General features: G+C 36.6%; 1 protein-coding gene across 1 annotated transcript in view; it reads left to right on the top strand.

Annotated features, from left to right (window-relative positions):
- The window catches only part of EFCAB11 (EF-hand calcium binding domain 11), a gene marked incomplete in the record, with an annotated part of 41,741 nt that overhangs the window by 4,332 nt on the left and 18,393 nt on the right, over nucleotides 1-19,016 (top strand). Inside the window, 4 exon segments of the mRNA XM_015821476.1 lie at nucleotides 1,518-1,613; nucleotides 5,038-5,083; nucleotides 6,445-6,546; nucleotides 7,433-7,523. Coding sequence (XP_015676962.1) covers nucleotides 1,518-1,613; nucleotides 5,038-5,083; nucleotides 6,445-6,546; nucleotides 7,433-7,523 — 335 coding nt within the window.

Genomic DNA, 19,016 nt, shown 5'->3' with positions numbered 1-19,016 from the left:
CTAACACTTCATGTGATCTTGATTCTATCCCTCTGTTAATGCAACTTAGAATTACATTGGCTTTTCTGGTGGCTGAAACACCTGCTGGCTCATATTTAAGTGACTGTCCACTAGGTCTCCAAGATCCCTCTTGCAATTGCTGCTATTGAGTCAGCTTTCACCTATCCCAGTGGTGGCGAACCTATGGCACGGGTGCCAGAGGTGGCACTCAGAGCCCTCTCTGTGGGCATGTGCGCCGTTGCCCCAGTCCTAGGCCTTCAGCTGGGTTTTATAAAGCATTTTCACTTTAGGCCTCCGCCACTGTGTGCAAAAAAAAAAAAGGTTCAATCAGTCAATTTCAACTTCTTGCGGGAAAAAAAAATCTTGCAAAGTTGGAATTGATTGATTGAACTTTTTAGTCCCATACAGTCTGCCGTTACCACCGCAGCCACACCCAGCCAATGGGCCACACCCACCCGGCACTCGACGATGCATAAGTGGGTTTTGGGTTGCAGTTTGGACACTCAGTGTCTTAAAGGTTCGCCATCACTGTCCTATTCCATACCTGTGTGTTTCATTTTTCTTGTCTAAGTGTAAAATCTTACTTTTGTCACCAATGAATTTTGTTAGATAGGGCCCAGTGTTCAAGTCAGTCATGATCTTTCTGGATCTGGAGTCTATCTTCTGGGTGTTGTCTATTCCTGCCAGCTTGGTTTCATCTCCAAATCTGAAGGGTTCCCCTTCTATTCTCTCATCTAAATCATTTATGAAGATATTGAAAAGTACTGGCCTAAGACAGAACCTTGGGGTACCCCACTGCATACTTCCTTCCATGTAGATATAGTTCCATTAAGGACTACATTTTGAGTGAGGTTTGTCAGCCAGTTACAAATCCATTTGGTGATAATGCTGTCTATCCCACATTTTTCTAACTTACTAAAAAGTTGGTTGTATATATTTGGTACTATGTCCAAAGCATTTTGATGGTCCACTAATTTAGTCACTTCTCAAAGAATGAAATAAGATTTGTTTGGCATGATCTGTTTTTGACAAACCTGTGCTGGCTACTGGTTATAACTTTCCTTTTTTTTTTTTTTTTGCACTGCTTTTTTTGCCACCCCATGGTCATTTGATTTCACTGTTTGGATAAGGAAATATCTCTGAAACAATGACCCACAGAGCAGGGGTTAGCTAGCATATACATAGCATTATACATTACATTACAGACAATAAAATTTAAAATTTTAAAATGGAGCTGTTTAAGTTTGCAAACCACTTCCTTTAAAAATAAATTAATTTAAAATTATGGTGAAATAACTATGTTTCTTTCATGCCCAAACATACAGATAGAATCGGGAACAGCTTCTGAAACAGTTACTAAGACTTTAAAAAGACTTTGTTGCTTTAAAAGTTTTAACGTTGGCATATGTTATTATATATTTTAAAGCACATTTTGAAGGATTTTCACCGTGCTAGTATATATCAAGATAAGTAATAGTGAGTTTTTAAAATCTTAATTATCTTTATTTTTTATTTAGGCATTTGAGGCATGTGATGAAAACAACAAAGGATACTTAAGCCGAGAAGACTATAAAGTTGCTATAGTGATGCTTTTTGGCTATAAACCCTCAAAGGTACCATTTATTTCTTATATTGAGGATTGGCTTATTCTTTCAATATCCTGAACACTAGACATCAAATAATCTCTATTAATATGAAGTTTTCAAAGAACATTTTTTCAGAATTATTTAAAAATTTAAAAGACTTGATTCTTGCTATCTTTTTCAGATAGTGCAGATAAGCTTCTCAATGCCCCTTGTTCTAAGCTTCAGCCTCCCAAAGCTACTGTGTTCCCCCGAAAATAAGCCCTATCCCGAAAACAAGCCCTACCTTGATTTTTACACGTGTGCCCAATATAAGCCCTACCCAAAAATAAACCCTAGTTTTGGGGCGAGGCACACGCCTAAACATCAAGCTAGGGCGGGGATGAGGAGATGGAGCTGCCCCATGTGCCCTGCGCCCGCTTACCTTACGACCACTGCAGCCAGGTCTCCCACGCCTCGACACGAGGTGCATTATGCCGATCATGCTGCTGCCGCTGCTCGCAGCCAGAGGCCACAAGTTTCGTTGCGCCAATCGTGCCGCTGCTGCTGATCGCGGCAGGAGGCCATGTGGTGCATTGTGCCGATCGCACACTCATGATTGGTATGACGAGCCTTGCGGCCTCCTGCCGCTTGCAGCAGCACAGGTGTGATTGGCATGATGCGCCATGTGGCCTCCTGCTGCTTGCAGTAGCAGTGGCGCGATTGGTGTGACAAGCCACACGGCATCCTGCGAGCGGCGACAGCGGCACAATCGGCATGAGCTACGTGGCCTGCTGCAAGCAGCAGTAGCAGCATGATACGCCACAAGCGGCCACAGAAGAACTCAAGCAGCAGCACGATAGGTGTCGGAGCATGGAAGTCCTGGCTGCAGCGGTCCTAAGGTAAGCTGGTAAGACATCCCCCGAAAATAAGACCTGGTGCCTCTTTTGGAGGCAAAAAAAGTATAAGACCGGGTCTTATTTTTGGAGAAACACGGTAGTAGAATTCAGTAGGTGTACCCAGAGTAACCCTTGTTATAAATTTTTTAGTAGGGAGAGAACACAAACTGTATATAGCACCTCAAACAGTAAAGAGGCACTTTCCTGCTTCTCAAAGGTGATGGAAGCAATCTGGTTTATAGATGAAAAGGATTGCTTCTGTATCAAAGGTGCTTTTTTCAATTGGACTGTTTTTCTTGAGAAAGAAAAGGACAATTGATGAAGCTTCTTGGATGAGAAATGAAACGTCTTTTTCCTTCCTTCCTTAAGAAAAAAGAGTCCAGTTGCCTTTTGAAAAAGCACCTTTGAGACAACTATGACCTGGATGACTTAGAGCCTCCACAGACAGACTGCTTCTGTACTTTAAAATGCCATTTAGCTTTACTGCAATATCATCCGTGGTAAATTCAGCTTTGTTTGGTTTTTATTCCACTGCTGTCACTATAAGTGTACAGGATTTTTCCTTCTGTGTTAAATGAAAAGACAGTTATGCTGACAAATATGTTACAGTATTGAGTGCAAATATCAGTTGTCATGAGACAAATTGTGCTAAGAGAAGAATGTTCTTGCTGTGTGATTTGTACTCAGTCCTGTATATAAATTTAAAAGACTGAACATCTGATGGTTTCAGCCAATGGGAAAATGTCTTAGAATACTGTGTAAGCATTTGTCTTTTATTGGACTTAAAATCCAATCTCAAGCTAGGTTATTTTCAATTACATTGACTAGACAAAAAGCTGATTAAATACTAATATTGGGATTTCCAACTGAATCCTAGTATTGTGTCATTCCTGAGCTGAGAGCTGGTTTGGAGGACTATTGAGGTTTAAAGTGCAACTCATGGAGGGAAAAAAAAGCAGAAATCACTCCCAGATTAAAAAAAAATCAATGAGAAGCACTGTGGTTTGGGACTAATGTAAGGTGGTTCAGAATTCTGAGGAGGTAATACCAAAAGCTTCTGGTGTAACAGAGCTGAACAAATCAGACCTTCACTCAGTGTATTAGTATAAATTCAGCAATAATTAATCAAATAAAAATAGGAGTAGCAAGTAGAGTTTTCATTTTTATCAAAAATAGTTCCTTTGATGCTAGAAGAGAATGTTGATCTTGACAAGATTGGTTTAATTTTCATTTAATATTTATTTAATATTTGTATTGTTTTACTTCACCTTAAACATGAAACTACGTTTTGCCATTCCTGAGCCTATGTTGTTCTCCTGTACAGTCTGATTTCCCACTGCCGCTTTTGAGTTATTTATTTATTTGATTTATATAGCTACCCACATTGCCCAGGCAGTCATCTCATGTCAGCATACTTCATTATTGAACAATAATAACTCAACAATATACATAATAAAACAAAAACCACAACAGAGAGGTAGATAGGCATAAAGTGCCAGGAAATATCATCCAGCAGGTCATATCATCCCCAGATCCAATTCTTGAGAAAAAAAACCTTTAATGTCTTTTGAAAGATCAGCAGGGTTGGGGCCAGACAAATCCAGAGGACAGGAGCAGCAACAGAGAAGGCACATCTCATAAGTCCTACCTAAGTAATAGAACCCAGAGGAAAAATATAAGCTATTGCATAGTCTTGATGTAATAGCAAATCATCGATTGCCAGCAAAAATTATAAACCATGTTCAGTGACATTTAGTAATGTTGCCAGTACTGCATGAGGAATTTGAATTACAGATTATACTGTACCTGAATTAATGTAGTTTGATTCTTATGTTGTTTTTGGTTTAGCACAGTGGGGGCTGCAATGTCATCACAGGAGATCTGCAGAAGCTTGGAGAAATGTTATGATTTAAATCTTGAGTTAAGTCTTGGTGGTCTGTGGCCATGGCCAAAAGATATTTAAAGGGGGTCTGTGATGAAGAAAAGTTTGAGAACCACTGGTTTAGCATATTATGCTAAGCCAAACATTAACACCAATTTTTAAACCCACATTTAACAAATGCAATTACAACAACTTGATTTAATATGTTGAATTGGCATTTATTTGGTCATAGCTATCTTAGGTTCATTTCATTTCAGTGGGTGCATTGAGCCTGGAAAAGTCTTAAACTTTTCATTTTAATTGTAAAATTACCAGATTACGTCTTGAGAAAAGCAATTTTAATTTTGATATTTGAAAAATTGATTCTCTTATCTATTCTTTAGCATAAGTTACTGGAGACATTGTTACCAGTGTTACTACTCAATTAAGTATTTTCAAATTTTATTAATTTTGGTTTTATAAATTTATGTGTTTGACTTTTCAATTAGAATCTATGAGATGTTTATAAACGTTGATTGATCTCGCTCTTAATGTTGAGTTCGCACAGGATGATTGTGGGGGAAACAAGAAGTAGATCAAAAATAAAGTGGAATAAAAAAGATAAATATGTATTTATCCTAATAATTCTGAAGAATTAGTTTATGTGTGAGCATTTAAGGGATCTTTTGTTCATAATACTTTTTTTCTATTTTAGATGGAAGCGGATTCAGCTATGGCCTCTATGAAACAAAATCCATTTGGTATTATATAAGCATGAAAATCTATTATTATGCACTGATGATAAGAGCTTAATCAAAAACTACAGGGTTTGAAAAGTTGATGTAGTTATTTTGTTAAATATTAGAGACATTTTGGACATCGTTGCAAATATTCATTTTGATTATTTTTAGTTGTGATAGTTTACATTAAAATTATGGAAGATGGGGAAATTGCATATACCTAGTACAATTATTGCTTCAGAATATGAGCCAAACCTAATATGGTTAAGCAACAGGAATTCTTTTCTTTATGCTCCCGCTGTATTTCCCAGATCTGCTCAAGATTATTTCCCAGTGTGCTGAGCGCACTGGGAAGATAGAAGTGAATATCCACATTGATATTGTAAATCCTGGAAACCGGAAACCTATTTGTAAATATGACATTTCTATAAATTAATTGTGGGAGTAACATTGTTTACACTTCAGCGAAACAATAATCATATGTGATGGTTCTAATTGGCCGAAATAATATAATATGGAAACAAAACAAATGGGTTTGGTTCTGGATTTTAAGATGGATAGATGGATAACAATTCCGTTCATATTTCTTGTGTGCTGCAAAATATATTTGTGACTTTGTATTTTTATACTGATTTTATTAAAATGTCCACTAACCCACATTTTATTCAGTTAAAGTTAGTTTTTATATTTTATTTTTTAATTAAATCTTCCTACTAACTTTCACTTTCAGATTATTACAGGATTTTTGTGTCCCATCTTTCTTCTAACGTATACCAGAGGGCACTTAAGTTATCTAGAAGGGAAGTGAGAACTTGTAGTAACAACTTGGAGTCATATGTTCTTATCATCAGAAAAAAGAATCATTTTTCTTCTTTATGGTTAATTGTAATTACTAATTTTGATTTGATCACAAACCTTGCTACAATGTAGTCATGAGTAGTCTCTTAATTTTTATAAGAACATTTTAGTTTAAATTAATATTCATTATATACTTGCATATTTTGTAATAAAGTTAGTTTGCATTGCTATTATACATAGGTGTGTGATAAATGATATTCTCTAGCAAATATTTGAAACTTATTTTGAAAAAGCTACACATGGTCAATATAGTAGTACTTAGTTTATCTAAATTTATATATATATATATTTATATTTATAAACCCTGTGATGCATTAATCCTGTATACACAATTGGGAATAAGTTGCAATGAACTTCAGGGTCGCCTGAACTGCAAGATAGGCAGCAAATAAATTGAATAAATAAATAAAGTAAAAAAACTCATGTAGAAGATTACATAGACTGTACTTTCATGCTTGAATTTTATTTGTTGGAAGAATAATTATTTACTTCTATTGATACATGACTAATCATATTTTTTTTAGGATTATCACTTGAAGAATTTTTAAATCTTATGACAACAAAGAAAGTTGCACACTTTTGCCATAGTGAAATAAGACGGATATTCATGTCTTTTGACAGACAATGTAAGTTTTCCCCTAATGTGGAATAACTTTATTTGAATATTTTATTGATAAAATGTTTTGTTATTATATTTTAATTATATCTTTTTTTCTGGCCAGCTTTCTCTTCCTGTCATCAATATCATTACAGGGCAATTATTTAAGGCAAATTTAATTCTGGACTTGTTTGGGTGGGATTTGAAGCACTTAACAGGTAATCCATTCGGAGTTACAATGCATGGAACAAGGGCGATTTATGACAGGTCCTCGTATTTGCGGCAGTCACAACATCCCCTTGGTCACCTGATTCTGATTTGGGCACTGGGTAAATGGTTTGCAATTATAACATCACAGCATACCACAGTCCCAAGATCATCATTTGCAACCTTCACTGCCTTCTGACAAGTAAAGTCAATGGAGAAAATGGTAAGAGATCGCAAATGGTGATGCCATGATCGTGCGGGATTCATCTAACGATAGCTACTGAGATACTACAAGTGCTGTTATGTTGGCATGTCTTTACAACCACAGTGCTTAGCCACAATTGCCACCTTTAAGCAAGGACTACTTGTACTATCTTGTGGACAGATTGGGCATAATTCTCCCCAGTCTGATTTTTTGAACTCTACATTTGCCTTTAGTTAATGAACCAGATGCTTCAGAGTTTACCAAGGTTAGAAATAATATTATCCAATTAAAATGTAAAATCAGAAGGACTGTGAGAGCACCTTTTCTTGATTAATACGTTTTATTAAAAGGCACAAGCTTACATTATCTTTTCCAAAACATTGTGAAGCTCTTCATTTCTGTGGATCAACAATTTCAGTTTTCAGTCTTGGTTTGTGAATGTACATCTAAGTATAAGCATCTTTCAAGCTGTATCCCCTTTTCTGTTTTATTTTTCAACAAGGTAAAGGTTTTTTATCTTTTGAAGATTTCAAAAAAGCTTTCAGTATTGTTGCGCCAAAGTTACCAGAAAGGATCATTGTTGAAGCATTCAGGTAGGATGAATTGAATTATTTGAGATGCTCTAAAAAAGTGCATGGTTTCGTTTGGTCTATTGCAGGCATTGTATAGTACCTTACAAAATAGTCAGCTCTCTGTATTCTGTCCCTGCTGTCTTCCCCAGCATGCACTAATTAATTATACTTGCTTGTACTTTGCTCTCCTCCCTTATTTTCTCTATTACCCTATTACAAATAGTTTCCAAAGAGATTAAGAAGATGGTGGGTGCAAGAAGTGCAGTCAAGTTATTTGGCAAAGGGTAATGGGTGGGTGGTGGACTTTGAGAATGCTGCAGAAGATGTCTGACAAGCTGTTGCTGCAGTAACTTCAAAATCCATGCAATGCTTTCAACAACATTTCATATACTTCCTCTCTCCTGATAAATAATCTTTTTGCAGATTTTATTCCACCCTGATTTAAAAACACAAAGAAGTTATGGGTGGAGTTAGGCATCTGTTTTTCTTGTACTATATAGGTGGTGAGAAGGGAGGGATTCCTTGTTTTAATTCATTCTTCAGAATTCAAATGAGTTGGGCAGTTCACCAGACTCACACAAGGCAGAGTTGGCTACTTAGAAGCTAATGGTTCAATTATAAAATTATTCAGTGGCCTTTCCACAGCCTTACTATTTGAAATTCTCTATTTCAGTTTTATGTAATCTGTAGCATGTTTTGTCAAATCACAGTGTTTCTTTAAACAACTTTCTGGAAACAATTATTTGTTTAATTTCATTCAAGAACAGCAGGGTTCTTGATGATGTGTATAGGTAAACGTAAGTTTTAATATGTACATTAATCTTAACAGTGCATGTGGAACAGCAAAATGGACTTAAATTAACAATATATCTGCTGAGCCATTTGGTGGTGCTAAATAGCTTTTTAAAGAGAATCAGTGAAATAAATGTAAATTACTTCACAATGCAGTACTTACCTTAGATTTTTTTTCTTCAGTATGATGCTGCTGTTTAAAATAAATTCTTAATTTTTTTATATTAACAATGACATTAACAACAACATAGTATATAGGTAATAATACATCTTGTGAGAAGTGAATCTTAGTTATTTTCCATAGATCATCAAATATATTTAATCATTATAAAAATGTCAATTCACTTCAGATTTCTTTTAGTCTACCTTTTGAGGATGAGAATCCTCAAGGAGAAAACAACTCAAGAAGCTTGAGAAATTTTGAAAAGTGAGATTATAAAGGCCCAGTCTAGCACAATACCAATGAAGAAGAAAAATATTTGCTCTCAAAAGAAACCAGCATGGCTGCATAAAGAACTCTCTGATAAATTGAAAAACAAAAGATGCAAAGATGAAGTGAGGAAAGCTAAGGCTCAAAATGTACTAAGGCTTGAAACAAAAATAAAAAATAACAAAAAAACCCTTCTTTCAACATGTAAAAAACAAGAAAAAAGTCAAGGAAACAATTGGTCCATTAGTGGGAGAAAGTGGCAAGAAGGTGACAAGCAACAGGGAGAAAGCAGAACTACTTAACTCATTTTTTGCATCTATCTTTACACAAAGGGAAAAAACAGACCAACCTATCAAAAACAGTACCCAAAAAAACAGATTAGAAACACAAGTTAAAATAGGCAAGAAAATGGTAAGTGGGTACCTGTCTACCCTAGACAAGTTCAAATCACTAGGACCACATGGAAGGAACTGGCAGATGTGGTGAATTCAGTGGTGAAAAAAGTAAGGTTCTACATTTCGGTAAGAAAAATCAAATGTACAGTATAGTATAGGTAGTACCTGCTCAATAATAGTAATTGTGAGAGGGATCTTGGAGTCTTAGTGGACAATCATTTAAATATGTGTCAGCAGTGTGCTACAGTTGCTAAAAAAAACCCAACACAGTTGTAGGCTGAATTAACAGAGGGATAGAATCAAGATCACATGAAGTGTTAATACCACTTTATAATGCCTTGGTAGGGCCACACTTGGAATACTGCATCCAGTATTGGTCACTATGATGTTAAAAAGATGTTGAGACTCTAGAAAGAATGCAGAGAAGAGCAACAAAGATGATCAGGGGACTGGAGGCTAAAACATATAAAGAACAGTTGCTGGAATTGGGTATGTCAGGTTTAATGAAAAGAAGAACGAGGGGTGACATGATAGCAATATTCCAATATCTTAGGGGTTGCCACAAAGAAGAGGGAGTCAAGCTATTCTCCAAAACACCTGAGGGCAGGTCAAGAAGCAATGGATGGAAACTAATCAAGGAGAGAAGCAACCTAGAACTAAGAAATTTCCTGACAGTGACAGCAATTAATAAGTGGAACAACTTGCCTCCAGAAGTTGTGAATGCTCCAACACTGGAAGTTTTTAAGAAGAGATTGGACAACCATTTGTCTGAAATGGTATAGGAGTTCCTGCCTAAGAAGTGGGTTGGACTAGAAGACCTCCAAGGTCCCTTCCAGCTCTGTTATTCTGTTCCGTTCCATTCTGTTCTGTTCTATACAGGTTCTAAACATATATCAAAACTGTCACTACAAAATAAAGCAAAAACCACAACACTGGAATGGTATACAAATACCAAACTCTTTAACTTTCTTTAACTGACAGAGTTCATAACATACTTTGGTGTTTCAATGCCTGCTTGCTGGTCTCAAATAGTCATAATAACTTTGCAAACAAAAGATTCTAGTGATCTAGTGATCTGTTCATGCATTATTTCTTCTGTGAGGAATAACTGAAATCAGTGAGGCGGGTCTTACAAGGGTGGAAATTTTGCATTGTTCTAGCAAAATCCACAGTTGCTGCAGGTTTCAATATACACCCCTGTTCAAGTTTGTATCCATATAATCAGTTTATTGCAAATAGCATTATGAACTCAAATGTACCTTTGATCTGTGTTCATGGCTTTTGAGCTATTTGAATTCATGGAATTCACTGGATGGATCATACCTCGACTGCTATTTTGTCTAAATGAAAATTAATTTGTGTATATTTCCAAGAAGTTGTGATGCACTTTCCTCACCTCTGGTCCATGAAATAAGGATAGTTCCTACCATAGCCATAAATTTTCCCAGTGGATAAGAAATAGGCTGCAAGAAGTTGTATTTCTCCAAGCTATTTACAGGTAGTTCTTATTACTGACTGCTCATTCAGTGGTCATTCAAAGTCACAGTGGCACTAAAAAGGCTGGTCTTCAAGCTTGTGGCTCTTGCAGTGTCTTTGCGGTCATGGCATCATGATTTGGGTGTTTGGCAACAGGCATGCATTTACAATAATCACAACATCTTGTGCTCACCCAAAGATGCTTTTTTATGAGGCAACTGGACTTCCTTGTTGTTATTTGAAGATATTTCACTTCTCATCCAAGAATCTTCTTCAGCTCTGACTGGATGGTGGGGAATGGAAGGAATTCCATTCCTCACCATCCAGTCAGAACTGAAGAAGATTCTTGGATGAGAAACGAAGCATCTTCAAATAAAAACAAGAAAGTACAGTTGCCTCATGAAAAAGCATCTTTGGGACAACTGTGACCTGAATAACTGAGAATCTCCATAGACATCTTGTGACCAACATTTGTCACCTTCACAGTCAACAAACACAGTCAAGAGGGAAGCTGGCAGGAAGTTGGAAATCGTGGTCCTGTGACATTGCACGTAAGAACTGCAGTGAACTATTTAACAACCGCAGCTGGAACTGATGCCTTAAGACAGGCATGTCAAACTCGTGACGTCGCGGAGCTTTTTCGCCATTGCCGGCAATGGGGTGGGCGCGGCTCCGGTATGATGAAACCGGCCCACGGGCCGGCAATTTGACACCTGCCTTAAGACAAGCAAGTCATTTGATGTTTCACTTTGCAACCATGTTGCTTAATTACAGAATTGCCTATCCCAATTGCTACTTCCTTCCCTTTGGCTAGCTTACAATAAATGCCAAGATACCTTTCCAATTAGCATCTTTCTTCTCTTTGTGCTTGCCATAAGACATAAGTGGAGAGGATTAGTAGCAATATATAAATATTTGATTTCTGTTCTTTATTTTAGTAATCGTAAGTATCTTGATTCCTGTAAAAGGAGCCAAGATTTTACTCCTAATAATATTTGGAAACTAGAGCCAAACGTTTTTAGATGTAAGAGTGCCGTGCAAATGAGGGATGGAGTTAGTTAAGCTGCACATAAACAAGCGGCTGGAATCTGCACATTTGTGTCCTTGTTCTCAGGTAGATACAATGGCACTGGCTTCTGCCCCTCTTCTGCTCAATGGCAGATATGCCTATGCATCTTCTAAGTACTGGTTCTCAACCTTTTCTTCACCATGGATCTCCTTTAAATACCTTTTGTGGCCATGGACCATGGCCACTGACCATCAAGACTTAATTCAAGATTTAAACCATAACATTTATTCAGACCTTTGCAGACCCCTCCCCCCGTGAAAACATCATGGCCTCCCAGGGGTCCACAGACCACAGGTTGAGAACTACTGTCCTTTACAGCTCAACAAAAATATATGTATTGCAAACTAGGAAGAGCTCTTTCTCCTATACATTAAAGATTTATTCCAGTGTTATCACATCAAATGAGCTAGCCTAAGCAATTTCATCCTAAATATAGCAGCAAGGTGCATTTATGTGTGTATATATATGTGTGTGTGTGTATATATATATATACTGTATATATATATATATATATCTTTCCAAAAACAAACTGTGAACACCAGGAGTATATCAAACTATACAAAGTTTAATAACATAAAACATAAAACAAAACTACACCAAGCTTTCGTCGGACTCCTTCCGACTTCGTCAGGGTTACGTGCCAGTCCATGAGAGAGTCTCTTTTATACGCCATCCATCATCTGCGCCCGGCNGGGCGCAGATGATGGATGGCGTATAAAAGAGACTCTCTCATGGACTGGCACGTAACCCTGACGAAGTCGGAAGGAGTCCGACGAAAGCTTGGTGTAGTTTTGTTTTATGTTTTATGTTATTAAACTTTGTATAGTTTGATATACTCCTGGTGTTCACAGTTTGTTTTTGGAAAGATGATCACACCCAGGAGTCACTGTTATATATATATATACTGTATATATATACTGTGTGTGTGTATATATATATACATACTATATATATATATACTCTTTGTGTGTGTGTGTGTGTGTGTGTGTGGTATATATGTATGTATGTGTGTATGTATGTATGTGTGTGTGTGTATTTTCTTTTGAGAGCAGGTATCAGAATTACATTTTTTAATGTGTGCCAGTGTGTTCACACTGTGTTCATAGAAAAAAGTGACAATAAAAGTTATCTTATCTTAAAAAAAGAAAACACACAATTCTATCTTAAAGTTCTTTTTTTAAAACCAGTGTTAAAATTAAGACTCTCTTTTCAGTAAATAACATTTGTAGAAGCAGATTTTTGGAGATTGTATTACTATTCCTTTTTTAATTCATTAAAGTAAACTTTTGTCTTGGCATTCATGATGAATAATGAACTTGCAGTGATGATGTTATCTAGTTTGGGTAATGAAGTATCTGCAAGAAAACAACCAAGCTCAGAGAGTACCAAGGACCCCTTATTAACGAACTTCTCTTCTTTAAAAACTATGTACTTGGGTACTTTGTAAGGGCTTAAGCCTCACCACATAGCAATTCCTACGTCTGCTGCATATTCCATGAAGCAAATGCAGATTATTAGCTAGTTGCTGCTTTTGTGGGGATTTTTGATCAGGATATGCAAGATAATATTTGAACAGAAGCTATTTTGTTTCTCATTTTAAGTTGATTATGCTTAGATGAATAGGATCACACACTGGAGGCACATTGTCTTTATCTGTTCCTGTTCAAAATTATCTGAAATTATATAAAAATATGAAAATAATTAGATTTTGTGTGGATACTTTCAGTCAAGATCTTGTGCTGTCTATGAAAATTTTATTTAGACATATACTGCAGAGTGAATATGAAACATTAATCTTCCTATGGCTAGTTGCCATGGGAACATGGTACACAGTGCAATTCATTCCAGTTCTGGTGATTTCTGCAGTAGCTTTTCGATGATTTTCTTTCTTAAGCAATATTCGCATGACTTAATCTTTGCAAAATAATCTCTAATGGCTTACATATTTTACTTATGTGCTGATTTATCCCTTATTATTTTAATTTAATGTGTGTTTTAAGGTATTTCATAATTCTTACATTTTGTACTTAATTCTGTAGAATTGAAATGTATTTTATTAGGCCAAAGTTCATCTGTGTCCCAAATAAATAAGATATTCTCATTCCTTACTATGAAAAGAATTATTTGTTGCTGCAGAATGGTAGCTCACATTAATTTTTAGAATTCCAGGGAAAAAGACTTCCTCTTTCTCTATTTCTGTAAGGAAATACATCAGACAAGAAGCTGGGAAACAGGGAAGTTTCTTCTGCTTTTTTTCTGGAAAACAAATGTAAAGGGGGGGGGGAATTAAATATATCCAGTCAATTTTCAAACCATTTATTGATTTTATTTAATTTTGTTATTGCGATGTGTATTGTGCATTCAGTGCAAACTGCAATGTATGTAATTTATTCACACCATTAGAATGCTTGGTATCTTGTTAAAATATTAAATAAAATTTTTGTCATCTACCAATAACATTAATTGAATTTCCTTTTAGTTATTTTCAAAGCTTTATTTTGGTGTTCCTTTATGTTTCCAAATGTTTGAGTCAAAAGTAGATCTGCTGTCTTCTATATAAACCAGTGGTTCTCAACCTTTTTAATGCCGCGACCCCCAACCAGTTGTAAGTCGAGGACTAAACCGGTCGTAAGTCGAAGACTAAACCGGTCGTAAGTTGAAGATTAAACCGGTCGTAAGTTGAGGACTACCCAACCGGTCGTAAGTCGAGGACTTTCCCTGCCTGGGAGCGCCGCGCATGCGTGGTTCCGCCCCCTGCGCCGGCCGAGGCGTAGCTGGCAAGCGGCAGAGATGGAGCAGGCCGACCACCAGCTGGCCCAGCTCAAGGAAGGTAAGGCACCCGCCGGAAAAGGGAAAAAAATGGCGGACAGCCTTGCTTGGTGACCCCCGTGAAATGGTCAATCGACCCCAAATGGGGTCGCAACCCATAGGTTGAGAACCGCTGATATAAACAGTCAGAAGCAGATAAGCTCCTCCCCCATACCCCAGAATTAGGTATTGAATCTTTTGTCCTTTGGTGACTGAAATGCATCTTGGTTTTTCAGTGGACAGTGGTACTGCATTGCATGTCCTCCTCTGTATCAGAACAATTGTGGCCTAATATTCTAGAAAAAAGCCTTCCTATTACAAGTTGTCCAGGGTTTATCCAGATATCTTTTATTCAAAATAAAAGAGCATTTTAAAGTTCAAGAGTTCATTGAAAAGGACAAAATGTAAAGAATAACAAATAAAAATCAGAACCATTCAACTCCCATTTGTCCTATTTTGTTCCAACAAGAAGGCACTGTTACACACAACTGCAAAGAATTTGAGATTGATAAAACATGGTCAGGGACTGCCTGTATATTTTGAATGAATTGATTGATTGATTGATTGATTGATTGATTGATTGATTGATTGATTGATTGACTGACTGATTGACTGTGCCACCAAATCAGTGTTGACTCTGACCACAATAGATAAACTTTCTTTATGACTCTGTACCTAATATTGTTCTTAAGGTCTTCCAATTATTCACATATCACAACTGCAACGGAGTAATCCATCTGTCTGCTGATCGACTTCTTTTCTTCCTCCTTTCCATCATTATAGAGTTTTCTAGAGTCCTAGAAATTTTGTATAATTTCATAATTTGTCTCCATTGCCATGTTTTGGTTGGCTACTCCTTAGAGTTAGCAATCTTGGATTTTGACATTTCTCTCCTCACTTTTCATTGTATTTTTACTAATGTTTCATCACTGCATTATCCCAACCATATTGGTATTTGTTTATTGCACGGGTGTCAAATTCACCACGTCACGTGGCGTGTTGCGCTGTATCGCGGCTCTTTTTGCATTGCCGGCAATGGGGTTGGCACGGCTTCAGTATGATGAAACCAGCCCGCGGATCGGCAGTTTGATACCCCCGGTTTATTGTGTGGGAATGGTGCTATTTTCACTCAAAAAGTAATACTTGGAGAATAGAGAATAGAATAGAGAATATGGTCTTGTGATGGGTCAGGTGTTGGGTCACTAGTGTTATTTAAGGCATAAACTTTGGGGAACTATAGCTGTAGCTGGATAAGACCATGTTATATGAGTTAAAGAGTTTTCACGTTTCTTATAGCACCAGCACAAAAATAAATCTAAAGTGCAGTCTTTTAAAAATAAACATGAATATTTTCTGATGAATTATTTTCATATTTAAATCATAAGAAGAATATTTAGTTGAGCCGAGGTGGCGCAGTGTTTAGAATGCAGTACTGCAGCTACTTCTACTGATAGCTGGCTTCCAGCAGTTTGGCAGTTCGATTCTCACCGGCTCAAGGTTGACTCAGCCTTCCATCCTTCTGAGGTCAGTAAAATGAGTCCCAGATTTTTGGGGGCAATCGGCTGACTCTGTAAACCGCTTAGAGAGGACTGTAAAGCACTGTGAAGCGGTATATAAGTCTGCTATTGTATTGCTATTTTATCATTTTAACCCTTTGACTCATTGATCTCCAAAACCAGATCTTCCAATTCTACATGCTAAAATTTAGTTATATAACTAATTCTAATTTTCATTTATTTTTTTTAATTTCTTATAAAACTGGATTTGTTTCAGTTCAAACAATACTCTGCTAAAATATTCAGGCCAAACTGCTTAGTACCTGTTGAGTTGTCACACAGCTAAGTGAATGTTATAGTTAAATCATTTTAAATAGCAATCTCTCAAAGTCTTTACAACAATCAATTAGCTTGTTTAAAGTATTCACCCCTTATTTTACCAAAACATTTCAACCCAGTACATATTTTCCACTATTTTCAAATATGGCTTGTTCATATTGGTTTAGCATATGAGTTGGGATTAAAATATAATTGCCTTCATATTAAAGGCTGGAGATGAAAATTCTTTTCTAATGTTTCTGGACTGCAAAACCTACTAAGATAAGTATTATTTACTTAAACTCTAAGGGGAATTCTCATATAAAGTCTTGTCCTAGAAAAAAACATACATGTTAAAATAAAAGCCCAATGTTACAATTGAAATTTGGTAGGTTAAATCATCATAAAAAAGTCTCAGTTGGGCCAAAGATATTTGAGGGACTTTAGTTTGCCACTGAAAAAAAATCCTCATTAATTTATCTACCCATGTAGAATATTTAATAGGGATTAACACAGGAATCCTTCTTAAAGTATATATTAATCTTGCCCTAGAGATTTAGTGGATGTTTAGCAATCCATTTATGTCTACTGAAATTGCCTGTATATATTTAAATATATTTAACATATTGTGATTTACTTCAAGAATAACATAAACCCGAATCTATCCATGCAGTATTAGCAATCATAATCCCTTTTAGTAGTCTATAGATACAGTGGATCCCAAAGGCAGCCATTTAGACTTATTCTAGTTAGTGTAATAGTAAGAATATAAATCATATTATGTAACGTCAATAAGCTGTAGTAATGACATTACATTCAAGGATACTCATCAGCATACAAGACACAGGAGGACAAACCCTTTAGGACAAGATTCAGCAGTCCATCTGCATTTAAAAGACAAAGGCCACTCTTGAAGACAGCAAAGTTCACATTTTGGACAGAGAGGACCACTGGTTTGAAAGAGGGGTCAAACAGGCCATCTATGTCAAAATTGAACAGCCCTCTCTCAATAGAGAGGAAGGGATACAGCATCATCTATCTTCAGTCCAAGAAGGATCCACAACCATTAGTACCACTCAAGGTGACCTTGGGGACACATAAACCTCCAAGTGGCCTCAGCAACTCTCTAAAAGAATGCAAATGACCAGCTGTTTGCAAGGCATATAAATCCTTCCATTCCCCACCATCCAGTCAGAGCTGAAGAAGCTTCTTGGATGAGAAGTAAAACGTCTTCAAAGAAAAATAAGAAAGTCCAATTGCCTCTTGAAAAAGCACCTTTGAGACAACCATGACCTGGATGACTGAGAATCTCCATAGATGATGATGATGATGATGATGATGATGATGATGATGATGATGATGATGATGATGATGATAATAATAATAATAATAATAATAATAATAATAATAATAATAATAATAATAATAATAATAATAATAGTAAAGTTGGAAGGGACCTTGGAGGTCATCAAGTCCAACCCCCTGCTCAGGCAGGTAACCCTATACCGTTTCGGACAAATGGCTTTCCAGTTTCTTCTTAAAAACTTCCAGTGTTGGAGAATTCACCGCTTCTGGAGGCAGATTGTTCCACTGGATAATTGTTCTGTCAGGAAGTTTCTCCTTAGTTCTAGGTTGCTTCTCTCTTGGGTTAGTTTCCACCCGTTGCTTCTTGTCCTGCCCTCAGGCGCTTTGGAAAATAGCTTGACTCCCTCTTCTTTGTGGCAGCTCCTGAGATATTGGAACACTGCTATCATGTCCCCCCTCGTCCTTCTCTTCGTTAAACTAGACATACCCAATTCCAGCAACCGTTCCTTATATGTTTTAGCCTATAGTCCCCTAATCATCTTTGTTGCTCTTCTCTGTACTCTTTCTAGAGTTTCAACATCTTTTTTACATCGTGGTGACCAAAACTGGATGCAGTATTCCAAGTGTGGCCTTACCAAGGCATTGTAAAGTGGTATTAATATTTCACGTGATCTTGATACATATAAGAACAATTTACATTCAGTATTAAATACCACCACATTCTTAAATTCTTGGTATTATCTAAAAGATGAAGCCAATGGTTAAAAAAACAAATTGAAAATTGAAGGAGATAAGAGCATTCTTGACAAGTAAGTACCATGATAACTTTTAGGTTGAAAGACATATAGTTTTGTGATAACCAAATTGAAATCCAGCTTAAAAAGATAGTAGAAACCTATATTTTGTCTGTGGAAATTCTCAATTATCCAGGTCATGGTTATCCCAAAGGTGCTTTTCAAACGTCATCTGGACTTTCTTGGTTTTTTCCTTGAAAACGCTTTACTTCTCATCCATGAAGCTTCAGTTTTCATCCAAAAAGTTTCTTCAGTTCAGTATTGAAGAAGCTTCTTGGATGAGAAGCAAAACATTTTCAAGGAAAAAAACCAAGAAAGTTCAGTTGCCTTTTGAAAAGCGCCTTTGGGAAACTAATATCTTCTTAAAATGCAATTCATGAATTCATTATGAACCATATCAAAAACCTTTTTATCATCTAAAACAACAGTGTACTCATCAATGGCTCTGTATCAGTTTGGAGAGCACTACCAAGTTGAGTGTTACAGGGCTGCATCCTGGGCCCACTGATGTTCCTCATTTTTATTAATTGATTAATTTAACTTCCTGGATGATTTTATGCTGTGCTTTAGAGTATTTTGGTGACACAATCACACTTGAAAAGATTCACTATTGACTTAAACCTTCTTCATT

The sequence above is a fragment of the Protobothrops mucrosquamatus genome, unplaced genomic scaffold, assembly GCF_001527695.2.
Source record: "Protobothrops mucrosquamatus isolate PMUCROS unplaced genomic scaffold, P.Mucros_1.0 scaffold1337, whole genome shotgun sequence".
NCBI lineage: Eukaryota > Metazoa > Chordata > Lepidosauria > Squamata > Viperidae > Protobothrops > Protobothrops mucrosquamatus.
The sequence above is the reverse complement of the archived record's forward strand: the minus strand, read 5'-3'. Positions and strand labels throughout refer to the sequence as shown.